Genomic DNA, 17412 nt, shown 5'->3' on the forward strand with positions numbered 1-17412 from the left:
CTTTTTACCCTTTCATTATTGACCCTTGTACTTTTTATCCTTTCAGCATTTTGATCAATAATTAATCAATCACATATCAATTGACCATGTAGTCAACCAATCAATGCATCTGTCAATAAATCAATCACCCATTCACTCACACTCAAAATCAATTAGTCAATGTATCCAGTCACCATAAGCAAATCAATCAAAAAATCAATTAATCTATTAGCATTGTCACTTAATCAATCAATCAATCAATCAATCAATCAATCAATCAATCAATTAGTCAATCATTAAATCATTCAAGTTATCTATCAATAAATCAATCAATCAATCAATCAATCATTCAATCATTAAATAAATCAAGTTATCTATCAATCTATCAATCAATCAATCAATTCATAAATCAAGCAATCTGTCAGTCAATCTTTCTATCTACATGACATATGATCAATCAATGTTTCCATCAATTTATCAGCAAGCCATCCAAACAATGAGTCAATCAGCCTATCTGTAAGTCACCTGATCAATCATTCAATCAATATACACCTTGTAGTTGTACTGATTAATCAACCAATCTGTCAATTAACCAATCAATCATTTTTATCAATCCATCAACCTGTAGACATGTTACTGTAAGACTCACATCTGGACTGAATCTTCCAGACAGGTGGTTCCTAGACCTGGTGGATCCAGGAGAGCATTCAGCAGCTTCTCTCCCACAGGGCTGGAGCTCTCATGACTGCCATGGTGTGTGGGGAAAGAATGAGAAGTAGTATGGTCAAACCTCCTCAGAGCAACCAACTGGGCAAAAGAACCAACTGTCTCTAACATTTGTTTGCAATGTGCAAATGATAATGAGAGAAATGCTATAAGAAAAAAGACATTAAAGAGATTATGACTGAAGATTATGAGTTTGTACTACGTGTATGTTGACATTGAGACAATAAAATAGAGGGCTAAAGAGTTTGGAAGTAAAACTCTCTCTTAATGCCACTAAATGTAACTAGATAAAAACCTAAAGCAATATGACATGTAACTTTAGGTTTCTATTTAGTTACATTTAGTGGGACCCGTAGAGACAGTTTATACCTTGACATTGTATAAACAAGGGGTTATGCAAATTTGAAAAATGCTGCATATCAATATCACTTCAAAAAATACTAGTTATGTAAAACATTAAGTTTCATCAATGAAAAACTGGGTGTGGTGGAACTTTATGTAAGCTCAATTTTGGCTTATTCAGTAAACCACACATGTTTGTGATGTTACCATTTAAGTGAATGAGGCATTCTCTCTCTCTCCCTCTAGATATCTATCCCTATCTCTTTTATTTTCTCTCTCCCTCTCTAACTTATTTTTCTCTCTTTCCTCTTTTTTTTTTCTATATCTCTTCTCTCACCTGAAGAAGACGTAGCTGTCAGGCTTGTTGAACATGGTCGGAGTGAGCTGGAGCTCGACTTCCCGGGCGTTCTCGCTGAGCTGGGCGAATCCGACGGCCAGTGCCACCAGTGTGACAGGCATGAGCACAGACCAGATGAAGCCCCGCCAGTCGCGGCGGACGAAGTGGAGACGCTTGACGATCAGGCCCCAGACTTTTTGGAGAGCTGACCGGCGGATCGGAGGGAGAGGGGGATGGGAAGGAGAGGGATGGCCATAGAAATCGGGATTAGGGCCGCTTTTTGGATGTTTTGAAGTCCATCGCTTATAGTAAGGTGGAAGTGAATCTATTTTTTTTTTGGTAATACATAAGCATGAATTCATTTGTTTTTTTATTTCAGGTTCATTTTGTGATTTGTTTGTTTGTTTGTTTAGGGGGGATGCAAGATTTCACAGACAAACAAGACACAGGAGTTGTACAAACATACAGTTGAGCACCACAATTTGACATCCGAAAGAATGTTGATGCAATTGATAAGGGAAGTGTGAAGGAGGGATGTTGTTACAGCAAAGGTTTGAAAAATTGAGGTCATAATGGTGAGAATCATAAAGTTAGCATTTTAGTAATGACAATGATGATGATGGCGATGATGATAATGATTAATTGCATTCCATGTGAGTGTGTATTGCAGAACACGGGGTGCATTGGAAAGGAATGTGCATGTTAATAATTGATGATAATCATGCAGAATGTGATGACACATTCAATTTCATGAGGGTTGATACATGTAGGTACAGTAAATGTGTGGATGGATGGGGGATGGACCAAATTTTTAAAGGGTAAGTAAGCAACAAAAAAAGGATAATTGGGTGGACAATGCCGGAGGGTTGTGGATGGATGTATGGATGAGAGGTTGAATGAATGGACGGAGGGATGGGTAGATGGATGTATAATGATTAGATAATGAACGGATGGGTGGATGGATGGATGAATGGATGAATGAACAAATGGATAATGAATGGAATGATGGATGATTGTAGGACAGAATGGATGGTTGGATGGAAGGATGAACGGATTGATGGATAGACAGATGGTCAAATTGATGAATGAACAGATAATGAATGGATGGGTGGGTGGAAAGATGGATGGACCATCGGAGGGGAGGATAAGTGGATGGATAGATGGATGGATGGATGGACCATCGGAGGGGAGGATAAGTGGATGGATAGATGGATGGATGGATGGAGGAATGGATGGATGAGTAGATGGATAGATGGACAGATGAATGGAGAGCAGGATGACGATGAGATGAGAGGTGGATGACACGACAGCAGTGAGATGAAGGGAAGATGAAAGGATGACATATAATTATCACAATGTTAGCACGAATGGATGAGAGTCAATCACACAAAGACGTACACAAAGATATACACAAACATGACAGGCTTGCTTTGAAGGAGATGGACTGGGGCTGCACTGTTATTATGTGATATGCTGTAAACTGACAACATAAAAATGATCACTCTTGCATAGGATGAATGATATCCTGAAACAAAAAGTAAATGCTAAACTCCATCAAACTTAAACTGGATGCATCTTAAAATAGAATTATTAGTCCCCACTAGAGCCACATGAATGGGAAATGTGAAATGTTACAACTGCAAAATCACATTCTTGCACATGGATGCATCGCCACTGTTAGAATAAAAAATCTCCGCAAGAATTTAAGGGTCACATCAGCACTGGTCGTCAACAGAGATACATATGTACAATGTATCAAATACATGTAACTCAGCAAATTATCATCTCACATGTCATAGGTCATTAATGAAAAAGAGATACAGTGCACAAAATGATTTTAATTAGATGGTCTACAATAGTATTACAATAACAATTTCTTGATTTTCTAAATTTCTTGAAATTTGTGACAAGTTTGCATTAAAGCATCCAAACTGACACAGTTCAGCATGGATGCCAAATAGTAAGCCAATTATTTTTTTTTTCCTGAGAAAAATGGAATTGTACAGGTCTTTTTTTGTGAGTGTACATGTGTGTATCTTGTACACACATACATACAAACACATTGGACTTGCCAAGTTGCTTCACATTACAGTATGTAGATATCATGGAAGCTGAATTGCTAAGAAATAGAACCATTCAAACCATCCTGCAAGATCGCAGACAGCAGGTGGTAAGGTACATGTTCCAAGACACCACTAAAATCTTGGCAGAAATTCTCTCAAATATAGTTTCATGCATCAGTAACTACAATTTTGTACAGTGTATAACAATGACGATGTTTTTAAAGAAGCCTTTCCAGAGTTCTTTTCTCTAAGTCTTTAATATTATCATGAATGCCACTAAAATCTAGGTCTTTACTGCAATGAAACTCACGTTTTAAAGGTAGCATTATTAGCACGACATCTACACGACATAAAATCATTGAATGCATGTGGCAGGCGGATTTGAATTTGAAAGAAATTGCACGCACATGACACATGAATTTCTAGGAGTGTTTGATATTGACTATGTTGAGTTTTTGTTGTTGTTGCTTTTATTCCATAGCTAGATGAGCAATGAATGATGGGCATTTCATATCAATATTGAAGCCTTATGATATTTGAGCCTTTGATTTGAGACGTAGTTTACACCCAAACAGAACACAAATATTTGTCCTCAGACAGTGAATCACAGATTCAACGATTTACCTTCCACTCATAATCAACTAAATTAGTCAGCCAGATTACGACTTTTAATGTCATATCAATATAAAGTAAGCTATATATGAAAGGAAAACAATAACTATAGCATTAACAGACCCAAAAAGAACCCTTTATCTACTTTCACTATCTGACACTTTCCCCTGTGGGTCACAGAAATGATAGAAGTGCAGCATTTTTATTGTTGCAATTAAAGATTAGTTCATTTGCACACTTTCAAAGATTATGCCATAATCTCTATCATGTTGCATCCTATAATTGTATTCCAGAGATTATCTTCCCAAATCTGCAATAGTTAACTTGACACACATCATTTTGCACAACTTTTCTTTGTGTAATTTGATCTGACATTTTTGTCCCCTTGCAGTAATTATGATACATAGAAGTAGAATGTGTAACAATTACAGTTGTTTGCTCTAAATCCCCTTCAAACTAAAAAGAAAAAACAAATCATTTAGTGATTCAATATTCTCTTGGGTGTAAACTGCTCTGAACTGCCAGAAACATTGCGCAAGTCTTGCAGCGGAGCAATGACTACAATGGACGCAAGCAGATGGCAAAAAATTGCATAATATCAAAACTGTGTGAGCACCAACCCGTGGGTTCCAGAACAAATGTGTTGTCTGCTGTCAGTGTGTAAAGAAGAAATAATACAATAATTTTTAGAACAACCGTACATATAACTTTTAGAATGATAACATATTTTTAAGGAAAAATAATCTTAAAAGGTGAGCTACAATGTACATGTATCACATCATAGGTGTTGTCAGCTTAGTACATTTTTATCAAATTGACTTTGAAGCAGATAGACAAGACATTGTTTAGAAGCTACGAGACACTATGAAACTGCAATTAGACACATGCATTGGTTACATGCTGTACGTACATTAGATGTGCTTGCACACGGAAAGTGATCATGTTGATTAGGGTTTTAAATTTGTTTCTTGTCATGCCCACGTAAGTGCAGGAAAAACACCATGGCCTGAATTCACAAAGGTAGTACAATTTTGTCCATGGTTTAAACCAAGGACAAAGACCATGGGGCGCTAAGTTTTGCATGGAATATTTCGTTACAAAATCAGTCATTTTGTCGACAAAATGATTATTTTGTAACAAAATGACAACATTTCATAACAAAATGAAGATTTCATTGACAAAATGATAATTTCGTTAATGAAATAGTCATTTCATCAATATAATGACTCATTTCGTAACGAAATATTCCATGCTACACTTGGCGCCCATGGTCTTCGTGAATTCGGGCCCATTTGTCCCATCACACGAAAAGTAACAAAATCTCACAAGCCAAAACAAAGAATCACAATGGAAATGGAGAAGTAGAAAAAAAAAAAGGCTGTGAATTTTCATGGCATGGGAGAAGTATTCAACAGAGAGGAGGTGACAGTAGAAGAAGTCTACACAGGGTGAGGGTGACTGAATCATGCAGGATCACAAAAGAAAATGGAAAATATGGGTGGTGCACCAAAGTTTTCTGATGCACACATGCCAATGATACTAATGTAGAAATGATGGGCTGGCAGCCTTATCAATTGTGTGCACACTTTTTCCTAGTGAAAGAATGTCTCTTTCTACAGAGGGAAATAGAAAGACATACATGTATAGTTGTCAAAAAAAAAAAAGTCAGATGAGTGCACATCTAGAGAGCTGAACAATACCTACCTTTGGTTACTCCTGTGAAAGATATATTACCAAACAACACAAAATAGTTAACATGCTATTAATCTGTAGCAAACAGGATAATCCAAGTGTTACATGTAGAAAGTTTGACTAAATGGTCAACATGTAATATCATACACTATGTTTGAAAAGCAGGTTATAATGTACATGTGGTTAGTGATCCACTTTCCCACTGACAGCTGAAGCAGTATTTTGGTGGGTTGATAATGCCATCGAGTATCAAATTTCTCTTTGATTTTTTTTGCTTTATTTTTCTTCTTGTCATTGACTCTGACCAATAAATACCTTTTTTTTTTCTTCAACTTCAACTTCAATATGAAGCACAGGGTAAAAGTGTCAACCAAAACACCATACTGGTATCATACATGTATATAGCATTCATAATTTGTATCGTTTGTGGTGAGTAACAAGGACAGTCACTAACATAGAGCAATCAACCTTGGAAGAAAAAGCAAAAACAAAACAGGAATATACAATCTACTGTGTATATACAGCCTTCTTAGTTAAGGCCAGCTTTCATTTCTTAGTAGCATTACAAGAGAGAGAGAATTACAATGCAAGACTTGTGCAAACATCAACATACAATTGTATAACGAGGAGCGTTGCCCACAAGGACAGCATTTGACAAGCGGGGCAATTTTGTCAGTAGCCTGTTGGAGCGTTACGCGGAAACACTTGATTAGGGGTGTATGGATTATCTCCATCTACTACCACACCTTACAAGATGATGCCTACAGGTGTGTTTTTGCACACCTACATCTTGTACACTTTAGGCACCTACACTAGCAGGGCAAGGAGCCTACAAGGGTTAAGCAACCATCACAGCTGGTGCTGCTAGTGTGAGGCTGCACACTTTTGGATGCTGCATTGCATGGAGGGGTGGAGTGAGGGTAAGGGATGCAGATGGCTGGGAGGCAGAACCAAGTTTGGTCTTTTCATGTTTTGATTTGTTTTGATATCACTGGTTGTTTTTGCCTGAACAGCAAGGTGGTCTCACCTTTGGACACCCCGGTGGACAGCTGGAATTCACTGGTCGCCGAGGATCTGACCGTCCAGTTCTCGGTGCCTGCGGGCTCTGAAACGGTACCTTCTCGGGAACGTTCTGTGGAGACCTTCAGGAACACCTGTCGTTGGACAGAGCAAGGGATGGTATCAAATTCAGAACCAGGTCCTCATCAATATACATGTAGAATGCATGTGTAGCTACAGTACTGTACTCGTACATCACCAGTTGTGATGACTGCTCGCTACAATTTGGGAGTTTGTATCAGTCATAAACATTTTTCTACTCATATACATTTTTTTTCCCCATCAATCTACTCAATGTATGGTTCAAAGAGTTCACCAATAAACATAAAAAGTACAGCACGAACACATCTCTGCATTATGTGCAGTGATCCAACTACAAACTAGCCAAAGAATGTGTCATACAGAGAAAGCACTGTTGTGCGTAATACAACATATGAAACATGGTTAAGCAACCAAAAGTGCAATCTGTTGAAGGTCTAATGGAGCAGGAGTAACAGATGTAGTACTGTAAATGCTAGGATATGAACATGTTGGACAAAACAAAGTTTTGTTTATGGGCAGTTCTAATCCATCAATGTAGTTGCTGTTAACTTAAGTAATAAAGAAAGAAATAGTTATTGATATGAATTTGTTATGTCACATATCAATCCATATCATGCTCCTGAGTCTGTAGAAGATATTGCAAGTCACTAACTGGCCACAATGAGGTTTCATATCAATAAACCCAATCAATGAATTCATCACTCCGTCAACTAATAAATCAATTATCTGACTTACCTCTTTCAGCGTGGTATCTGAGATGCCGTAGCTCTTCACATGGAGGGTCGCCATGTTCTCATCCAGGTCCCAAAAGAGTTCCTGGAACCGCTGCCGCTCGCCGTTGTCCACGGGCAGCGAGAAGATCAGCTCCGTGCCGATGTCTTCCTGGAGCTGGGCGGATGGGATGCGGGTCTTGATGAACTCTGTGACCTGGGATGTGTCGCACAGCGAACCTGTTTGGATGAGGGGAGACGGCTAGTTACAAAGCCATGCTTCCACACATTATTAGATTGACACTTGTATTATACAACATGGACCCAGCTAGGATTCTACAGCAAGATGTGCGCATGAATTGGCTTTAAATTTCTGAACATAACCTTATATCTCAATATCATATACACTGTATGTTCATTGAAAGGACATGCTACATTTGCAGCCATAAAACATGAATCAATTTGTCTGACAAATATCCATTTTGTATTATGGTAGCACAATTGTACACGGGAGCAACTTACATCAGTGTACATGAATTTGCTGTGCCGCCACCTAAACATGAATCAAGCCGTGCCTATGGAGTATATTGAATAACAAGCATAGCCAGTTTAGATGATTTTTAGTCACTGCAAATGAATGAACAAAAGAGAGGGGGTGTAGAAAGACAAGAGGAGTGGCTGTAGTACAGACCTGGATCTGTTGCTATTCCACTAGACGAGCTGGCCCGATCACTCTCCTCGTCACGCTTCATGGTGTCGTAGATGTTTGGCACGGCGCCGTGATTCGCCTGGTCGTCGGGCGTGGCTGCCCCGCCCCTGCCTCCCTTGCGGATGCTGGTAGGGGTGCTGCTGGTGCTGGGCACCTCCTTGGCCAAGCTGAGCCGGTAGCCGCTGCTGAAGCTGGACTTGAGGAAGCCTGGCGAGCCGCAGCAGCGCAGGTGGCCACGGTCCAGGATGGCAATGCGGTCGCCGAGGATGTCGGCCTCGTCCATGAAGTGGGTGCAGAGGATGATGGTGCGTCCTTGGGAGGAGGGGAAAGTTAGTTGAGGGGTAACCTCATAAGTTCGGATGATTTAGCAAACTCATTTGTCAGTGCCAAGGACACTGACATTTTGGGCTTGTGTGATATTCCTAAACTTTTATGATTCTATTCATCTATTCTGCTTCACTAAAGATTAGTTAATTGTAGATATCAAGAAAACATGGCAGGTTGACAAGAAACAAAGACCATTCTTTTCACATACATGTACAAGGGTTGTGATGAATATCTTGATATTTATTGTTCCTGTACAGTGTTGTAAATTGTTTTTGCTTTTTTTTCTAAAACAAAAGCTTCTGCCTTCACCTTAAATTTGTGAGAATCTATTGATGAGAAACAAGTTCTAGATAGATTGGCAAGAAAAGAAGAGCATTCTTTTCATTTAGGATCGTGACAAATATCTCAGTGCTTTAATATTTTGTGTGTGTGTGTGTGTGGCTTTTTGTTAACATGTACGTTTCTGCCTTCACATAAACATAGTGAAAATCTATAAACAAAGTTGTTTGTTTGGAAAAGAGAAAAAAAATACACCTGTTTGTTTATATATGAAAGTTCCATGCCAAGAGTTCCATATTCTGTATTGTGCAAATTTCCTACATTTGCAGTTGTTTACAGGAAATCTCAACTTCAGTACACAATGCAAAGAACTAGAGTTTAAGCTCAATTCTATTTCACCTTCCATCACTTATTCAAGATTTCTCTTCTACCCATCTCTGAGCAATTATCACAATCCACCCCCTCATCTCTCTCTTCTTTCTTTTTTCATGGCTGTACAACTGTATGCTACGAAATCAGAAATTTTTGCACGAGTGATTTTTCACCATAACTTTGGTATGATGAAGTTTGCATGTTTTGTTTTGTTTTGTTTTTCCATTCTGTGAGGTCCAAACAAATACTAGTGTTACAAATAACAAGCGAAAAAAATTGCATTCTCTTATTTTTGTGCTTTTTTCGTCTTGTGCAAACACCTCCACACTGCAAAAATTTCAAATTTTACTATACCTGTCTTGTGCTTCATAATGAGATTCCAGATGGCCCGCCTGGCATGGGGGTCCACCCCACTGGTGGGTTCATCCAGGATGACCACCTTGGAGTCGCCCACCAGCGCCATGGCGACGGAGAGCTTGCGCTTCATCCCGCCGGAGAGATTCTTGACCCGCTGCTCAGACTTCTTCAGTAAGCCCACGTCTTCCAGGAGGCTGTGTGCAAGGCATTAAATTGTTACTGTTATCTTCTCCCATATCATATCAGTTCAGCTTATTTCACTCATGAAATACAAAAATACACTAAGAAATAACATGGGCCAATAACTACTATTCAATATTATATGAATGAAGAGAAAAATAGAAGACTAAAAGAATTTGAGATATGTGTATTTGTAATAAGACATTACTTCCTTCATATTACAAACTAAGTTGATAAATGCTTAAAGCAATCAACATATATTGATATCTTTTCAAATTAAGCTCACAATCTGACATTACGTGGTAGCATTCTCCTTCCCCGCCCCCTTCTCTCACATGTGCATACATCTTGTACAATTTAGCCATCAGACCTTGCTTATACAGGTGTACAATGTAATATCAAAGGTTTTTAGTAAGAGTGACTGTGCATGTTTATTCTACATGTATTTATAAGCACTTTTGTGTAAACTGGCTGACATTCAGAGTTTGACATACATGTAAGACTTAGAAATACAGTGTAAGATCTGAATGATGCTTATTACCTTGTTTGAAAGTACAGTGTGTGATAGCATTAAAACGAAGTGCACATACAAGTACATTTTGTATTTCTCCACTAACAGCTAGAAGTTGGCAAGCACTGGAAATGCAAGGCTGATTAAATAAGCTGTTGTTTTTCTACTACGCCACTTAAAATGGCATTAGTCCTATTGCTGGGTTATACCCGGAAAATGGTTTCATGGCAAAATTAAATTGCCCTTAAAAGGATCAACAAGATAAAATATCAGAGTGTGAACCTGTTGAAGACGTGCTGATTTTGCTCTAACACACACTTCCAAAGACACATGCCCGAGTGTACTCAGGATTCATCTCAAATGGGTTACAAAGGAGGCAGCGCTTTGAAACTTACTCATAGATGTCGTCGTCAAGTTTTCGCCCAGACAGACTCTTCACACGGCCAGCCATTATCATGTGTTCTCTAACCGTCAGGCTTAAAATGTACAGAAAGAAAATACATGTGTGATATGAATTCACTTGTGAAGAACACTACGTTACAGGTACTGTAGGTGATGCTCATTTCCAGATTTTGGCAAATCAGAAACTATTGTCAAGGAACCATGGCATGCATACACATGAGTGGTTTTGAACTTCAGAATTGTCACATTAAACATTGCCATGTATTCTCTAGTTGCTCTACTGTACATGGTGTACTTCCGTTAAAGTTAAAGCAAAATATGCACAATTTGATTGATGTGTGATCGATTATTGTAACGTGACTCAAGAACTGTGTGTCCCAACCTCACAAATTTGCTGTCAAGTTATAGTGGAAATCGCAGAGCAAAAGTCATGAAAAGATTAAAGGACAAGTTCACCTTCATAGACATGTGGGTTGAGTGAATGCAGCAATATTAGTAGAACACATCAATGAGAATTTGAAGAAAATCGGACAATCTGTTCAAAAGTTATGAATTTTTGAAGTTTCTGCTCAGTCACGGCTGGATGAGAAGACTACTATAGCTTGTGATGTCATATGAGTACAACTATTAAGAAAGTATAAAGAAAACTCAAGATATTCTCACTTTTCTCATAAAAGAACACTCGACTTCTCTCTTTCAGAAGTCAGGGGGAATAATATTACCCCTAACATAAGTCAGTAACAAGTCGAGGAAATGTGCACTTTTTTCAAAAAGTCAAGTTTTGTGCAATTCTTTTTTTATTTTCCTTATATCGTTGTACGCATGTGACATCATGCACTGTAGTAGTCTTCTCCTCCAGCAGTGATTGTACAGATATTTTAAAAATTCATTACTTTTGAACGGATTGTCGGATTTCCCCCAAACTTTCACTGATGTGTTCTACTAACATTGTTGCCTTCACTCAATCCACATGTACATGTATATGAAGGTGAACTTGTCCTTTAATGCAGCCATTGCAAGGTGGTGAAAGTCTTTCCTAGCTCTGTTTTGTTCCCTAATCAACATATTAACTGGGATGCTGTCTTCATCAAATTGATGCAGTTGTCTTGGAAACCACTCTCAGTAGATAGCATCTCATATCATCCTCTTAATTCCAGTCATCACAATGGTGATTGAAAGGGACTGGCAAAACACTACAGTACATCAGAGCAGGTTTTCATCTCTCCAATTACTGATAACGCCAAGCTGTGGGTGATAATTCCGTGAACAGAAGGTTCATTAAATATTGCTGCAAGGTACAGGGAACATGGGTATGCAGCATCAAAGCTGGGTCGCTACATCATCGCCAGGAATGCCAACCCATATTAACAGCATTGCAGTATTCTGAGAGCACATATTTGTATTTTGATAGGGAAAAACAGTATATTTTATCTCTCCTGCAATAGACATGGTGTAGTAATACAATTTGGCAGAAAAGGTACATTGTACTTTCTATGCTACCTGCAAGCATGTTTGGCCCCCTTAAAAGAGAGGAAAATATACTGCCATAAAGCAACAGTGGGCAACTTCGCATCACTCACTCCTCGTATAGAGCATTGTGCTGGACGCAGACACCAAGATTCTTCCTGGTCGCACGGGTCTTCTTGGCGATATTCAGACCTTGGAGGAGGACCTCTCCTGAGGAGGCTGAGAACAGGCCGGTGATGATGTTACTATGGGAGAGATGAACGGAAGAAAAGCAGCAAAGGCAATTGTCATGATCCCAAAGTAAAAATTTGACTTGGAACACAATCTACAATCTTAGCCTGTAAGGAATATTCATTTATCGCCATTGATTATTACTGATTTCAAGAATCTGAATATTTATTTATCTACTGAGATATATTTTTTTAAGATAGCTTGATCTGTATGCTGATTTGCATTGAGGTTCTGATACAAATATGAATATCTATAAAATAAAAATGTAAAAATTTCAATATGATATAAAAACTAGGTAAAAAAAAAAAGGTAAAACAATAATCAGACATTTGGAAAGAATATAGACATGTTTTAAAAGGTATCAGGAATGCAAATTATTTGATTTAATTTCATTTCTTTTGTGTAGGTTAGTTTTCTTTTCTAACCTCTTGAGGACAAGTCTCGAGTATACTCGGGCTGGTGTCTACGGAAAATGTGTGTTATACATAGCAAACTCGGTTTGTCCTCAACGGGTTAAAGAAACCTCATTAAAGAATGTGGATGGGGATTAAAGAAGGAAACCCATCTCGGGGCTATTCATCTCAAATCCAAACTTACATGGTGGTAGTCTTGCCCGCCCCATTGTGTCCCAGCAGTGCCGTCACCTGCCCCTCGAAGAAGTTCAGGGTCAGGTTGTCCACGGCAACCTTCTCGTCACGGCAACAGGAGCGGTAGATCTTGGTCAGGTTCTTGATGGCCACGCCCAGGGGAAGTGCGGACGGTTCTTCCTCCACGGCCGATCCTGGAGCATGGATGGAGGGGCTCGTATTGTAACGACTACCAAAATCTTACCGATCCTCCTTCATTTCCTAAAATTTGATTCCACTTCAAATTCTCTGTATGCTGATCTGGACAACTTGAGATGTGTTGTACCAGTAGACAATAACTTTCTACTACCCATTTATCCTTGAATGGATTTGTGAATCAACAGAAAACAGCATATTTGATTTGATTTGATTCATGACATACAAAGAACACTCTTATCTCATTTATCTGAAAATCAGCAGCGAAACTGGTCATACGGTATGCTGGTCAAATGATGTCCCCCCCCCCCCCTCTTAGATTACAAAACTGTATTCCCTATATGTAAACATAAGCAAACAGCCTTATTGTAGTCTATCTCAACAAGCTGATAGATTATACTATACTGCAATCTTCCTCTCATACTCTTTTATTAATTCATACGTACATTTTGTAGATTGTCATAATCTTTGTATGACTATCTTTTGAAAGACTTACAGATGTACCATCCTTCACTTTGTAGCCAAGGGTAAAAGCACAGCTCTTCAACACCTTGCACATACAGTCCTCAGGATACCACTTATGACAGAGAAACCAGTTATATTTTCAATACATTATATACCCGTGGCAAGTGTCATGGGGACAGTGGCAAGTGTCATGGGGACAGTGGCAAGTGTCATGGGGACAGTGGCAAGTGTCATGGGGACAGTGGCAAGTGGTAGAATGTCGATTGATCTGTTCACCTTTGACTGTGGGTGTGATCCCAGACTCCGCAGTGAAGGCCGAGTTGATGTAGTACGTCATGTCGCGCTTTGAGGAGCAGTAGCACCGACACCAGTAGCTGGGCTGCAGGGGGAAGTACCACGGGCGGGGCACGCCGTACTTCCCTATGATTTTACAAGAGGGAGAGACAGACAGACAGACAGACAGATAGACAGACAGACAGACAGATAAACAGAAGAGATGGAGACAAAAACAGGGAAAGAAGGGAAACAAAGATTAATGATAATTCTGTTTTGCACCACACAGGGATACCGTAAACTTGGAAAGATAACATCATGGTGTAGCCGTATTTGTGTACAGTATCTCAAGCGCTACAATACCAGCATCACAATTAATACATGCATATATTGTTTGTCTACCTACATTTTGACCACCCCTAGCAAGCCTAACATCAGCAGAATGCTAGAAACATGGTCATGTAAGTGTATATTTTGTCATACAGGTTTACCTGCAAAACATTGTGAAAGAAAAAAAAAAGAAAAAGTTCAATGCTCTTTACACCAAATGCTTTAAATAGATCCACTCAAGTTACGTTTGCATTGCTGTTCTTGTATGACAAGTGAAAATTCACATCTACAATTATGTCAGCAAGTGTATTAAGTATCTTGCTGTACTCATACACAAGTCATACTAATAACCTGATTCTTTTTTTCTTGCAGACTGCCCACACTGTGCATGTACAAGTTTTTAAGTATATATCAGGTCACATTAGAGGTTAAATGTGAAAAGGCGCACACGTACCTGGGAAGAGAGTCTTGATGTACCAGCCGAGGAGGAAGTAGAGGGCGCCATCACAGGCGAGAAGGATGAGAACCAGCGCCATGCTGGTGACCTCCTGGTCCAGGGGGTTCACCCAGAGGTTGTCCCAGCCGGCCGGGGTGCCCAGGCTCTCAAACTGGCTGATGAGGAAACATCCCATGCTGAAGGTGGACGGTGAGAACAGGCCCTGTATGTATTCACAGGGATGGGGTGGAGGGAGAAGAGAGATGGAAATCAAATATATGTGAAGTCAACTTTGTCAAAAACTTTTTTGAATAGTCTTTGGAGATTTCTTGATCCTGAAGCAGTGGACCGGTTTTCTACTGTATTCACATTTTATGCAAGTATTTCTAACAATGGCTCTTCTTGACAACCTGAAAGCTTGACCGAGGTTTGCCCAAAGTACGTATAGCAACAATTAATGCATACAAACTGGACTCCAAGTACTGGAAAGTGTTTTTGAGGTACAGGTATAATAGAATGTAGCTTGTTACTACATGTACATGTACATCAGGATGGAAGAAACATCCATCCATTTCAATATGTTAGTAAACTGGCCTATCGCACACTGTAGGTAAAGTGAAGGGAGCACGGATGTCAACACTGTAAACAGCATCTGCAATATTCTGAGGGCTGAAAAGACTTTTTTGGGTGAAAAAGCAGTTATTGTATTTTTTCACACTTTTCCTGCAAATAGACATGTGTAGCAATACAATCTGTAGCCTATAATCAAGGCAGAGGATGTACGTAGCTACATGTACATGTATTGTCTTTGCTGTTACACTAAACGTCTGCGGCGGCAAGACTGCTGGCATCTCTGAAGGAGGCAAATCCAGTGTTTTGATATTTGTCTGGTTGTTGTAAGCAGTATAAAATACTTCTGGGAAGTCAAGTAGATTTGTTCTACTCATCAAGTCACATCTATTAACATATTTAGAAGGCAAATGTATTTGACCTTGAACCTGCCTTCCTGCCAGCAACACATTGGCTCACTCCCATGTTAACCTCAATATCTCATTCCTCTTTTTAAGAAACTCCTAAATTACATATTCAGGCTATTAGGTTTAAATTCGCATATAGGATGAGGCATACAGGCAAAGCTTTAGGACCAGAGGTTTGGGGATTGACAGTTGGAATTGAGATTTGGGTTGAGACATTTGGACATCTTGAGTTTCAATCACATTGGCTGCATCACAAACAAAGAATGGCACTACATGTACATAAACGTTAGGCCCTATGGGACCAAATACCATCAACACATTGTGAAGACGATAAAATGCTAACGTACCAGGAGGATGGCTTCCCATAGCTCCTGCAGGAATGTGTCTGAGGCGAAGACTCCCAGGTAAGGCAGGTACATCATGAGGTAGACCAGGATGCTGGCCAGGGCAGCCAGGTTGGCCCGCTGGAAGATGGCACTGGCCAGATAGCTGCAGAGGATGAGCAATGGGGAAGCAACAGAGAGGGATGGAATGATTGGAGTCAAGGCTTGGGAGACTTGCCCCTCAAGTCTGCATTTCTAAAGAATTTTGGCACTATGAACGAAAGACTTTAAAACAAGACTTCAGACATGAAATATTATTGCCCAAATGTGAGACAAGGCCTTGGTGTTTTCACCACAAAACTATGTTATCATCGATATAATTAACATTATCATCATAATCACACAGTCTTCACTATAACCATCATCACTGCCAACATCACCACGATCATAATCAACATCCCTATTACCATTACCATCATCATCATCACCGTCGTCATCACCACCATCATCATCAACATCATCATCATCATTATCATCATCATCATCATCATCATCATCATCAACATCATCATCATCATCATCATCATCATTGCCATCATCATCATTGCCATCATCATCATTACCGTGAATTACATGTAAGTGGGCTTTTTGTCTTGCACTTTATTTTGTTGCTCTCAATGTGTACATCACATTGTGTACAGGAGGAGTTGGACAGCAAAAATCCATTTCAAAAACAATCCAACATCTGCGCAAAAAGGCCCTTCAATAATGCAAAGAGCTCTGCGAGAGCACCGCTTCGGATGTCTCACCAGTACATGATGATGGAGAAGAAGAAGTCAAGGAAGAAGACGAGGAGGAGAGACCACTGGACGAGGGGGAGGATGTTAGACACTTTCATGATGAGGACCAGGATGCCAGCCAGGATGGCAAGGATGATGGAGTTGGAGATGAACCACGCCCACCAGTTGGCCCCGCCCGCCATCCCCATCACCTTCATGAGCTGGTAGAAGGAAATAAAGAAGTAGATTATTACATCATAAACTGACAACCGCAGGAGAAAGATTCAGTAAAATTTGGAACATGAACATACATTGTAGGTGCACCAACTATGTGGCGCAGTGGACGAAACATCAGTTGGGTTACAGTGTATTATGACAATCACATTTGAAAGACTCAGCACAATTTTGATGTGACCTCACCATCAAGGCAATAGCAATTTAAGTTACCAACTAACCATGGACAAAATCGCTCTTTGATTACATTGTATACCAAAAATCACAGTAGAAACGCTCAGTACATTTTGATGTAACAATAATCAAGGTGAATTTACCAACTTGCCATGGTCGAAATATCTGTTTGGTTACGCTGTATACTAACACTCACAGTAGAAGGACACAGTAATATGAATACACTCATCAAGGCAAAGTTA

At 39.5% G+C, this 17412-nt stretch overlaps 1 protein-coding gene across 1 annotated transcript in view; it reads right to left on the reverse strand.

Annotated features, from left to right (window-relative positions):
• The window catches only part of LOC139735917 (phospholipid-transporting ATPase ABCA1-like), a gene marked incomplete at its 5' end in the record, with an annotated part of 56529 nt that overhangs the window by 20529 nt on the left and 18588 nt on the right, over positions 1-17412 (reverse strand). The window contains 13 exons of the mRNA XM_071646672.1: positions 629-724; positions 1385-1660; positions 6766-6905; positions 7588-7802; positions 8254-8583; positions 9604-9800; positions 10693-10773; positions 12280-12411; positions 12995-13178; positions 13921-14064; positions 14702-14906; positions 16008-16149; positions 16793-16983. Coding sequence (XP_071502773.1) covers positions 629-724; positions 1385-1660; positions 6766-6905; positions 7588-7802; positions 8254-8583; positions 9604-9800; positions 10693-10773; positions 12280-12411; positions 12995-13178; positions 13921-14064; positions 14702-14906; positions 16008-16149; positions 16793-16983 — 2333 coding nt within the window. The remainder of the gene's footprint in view (positions 1-628; positions 725-1384; positions 1661-6765; positions 6906-7587; positions 7803-8253; positions 8584-9603; positions 9801-10692; positions 10774-12279; positions 12412-12994; positions 13179-13920; positions 14065-14701; positions 14907-16007; positions 16150-16792; positions 16984-17412) is intronic.

This window comes from Diadema antillarum, unplaced genomic scaffold (genome assembly GCF_040938485.1).
Source record: "Diadema antillarum isolate AM-2024a unplaced genomic scaffold, OU_Dant_1.0 seq00000606_RagTag, whole genome shotgun sequence".
Taxonomy (NCBI): Eukaryota; Metazoa; Echinodermata; class Echinoidea; order Diadematoida; family Diadematidae; genus Diadema; species Diadema antillarum.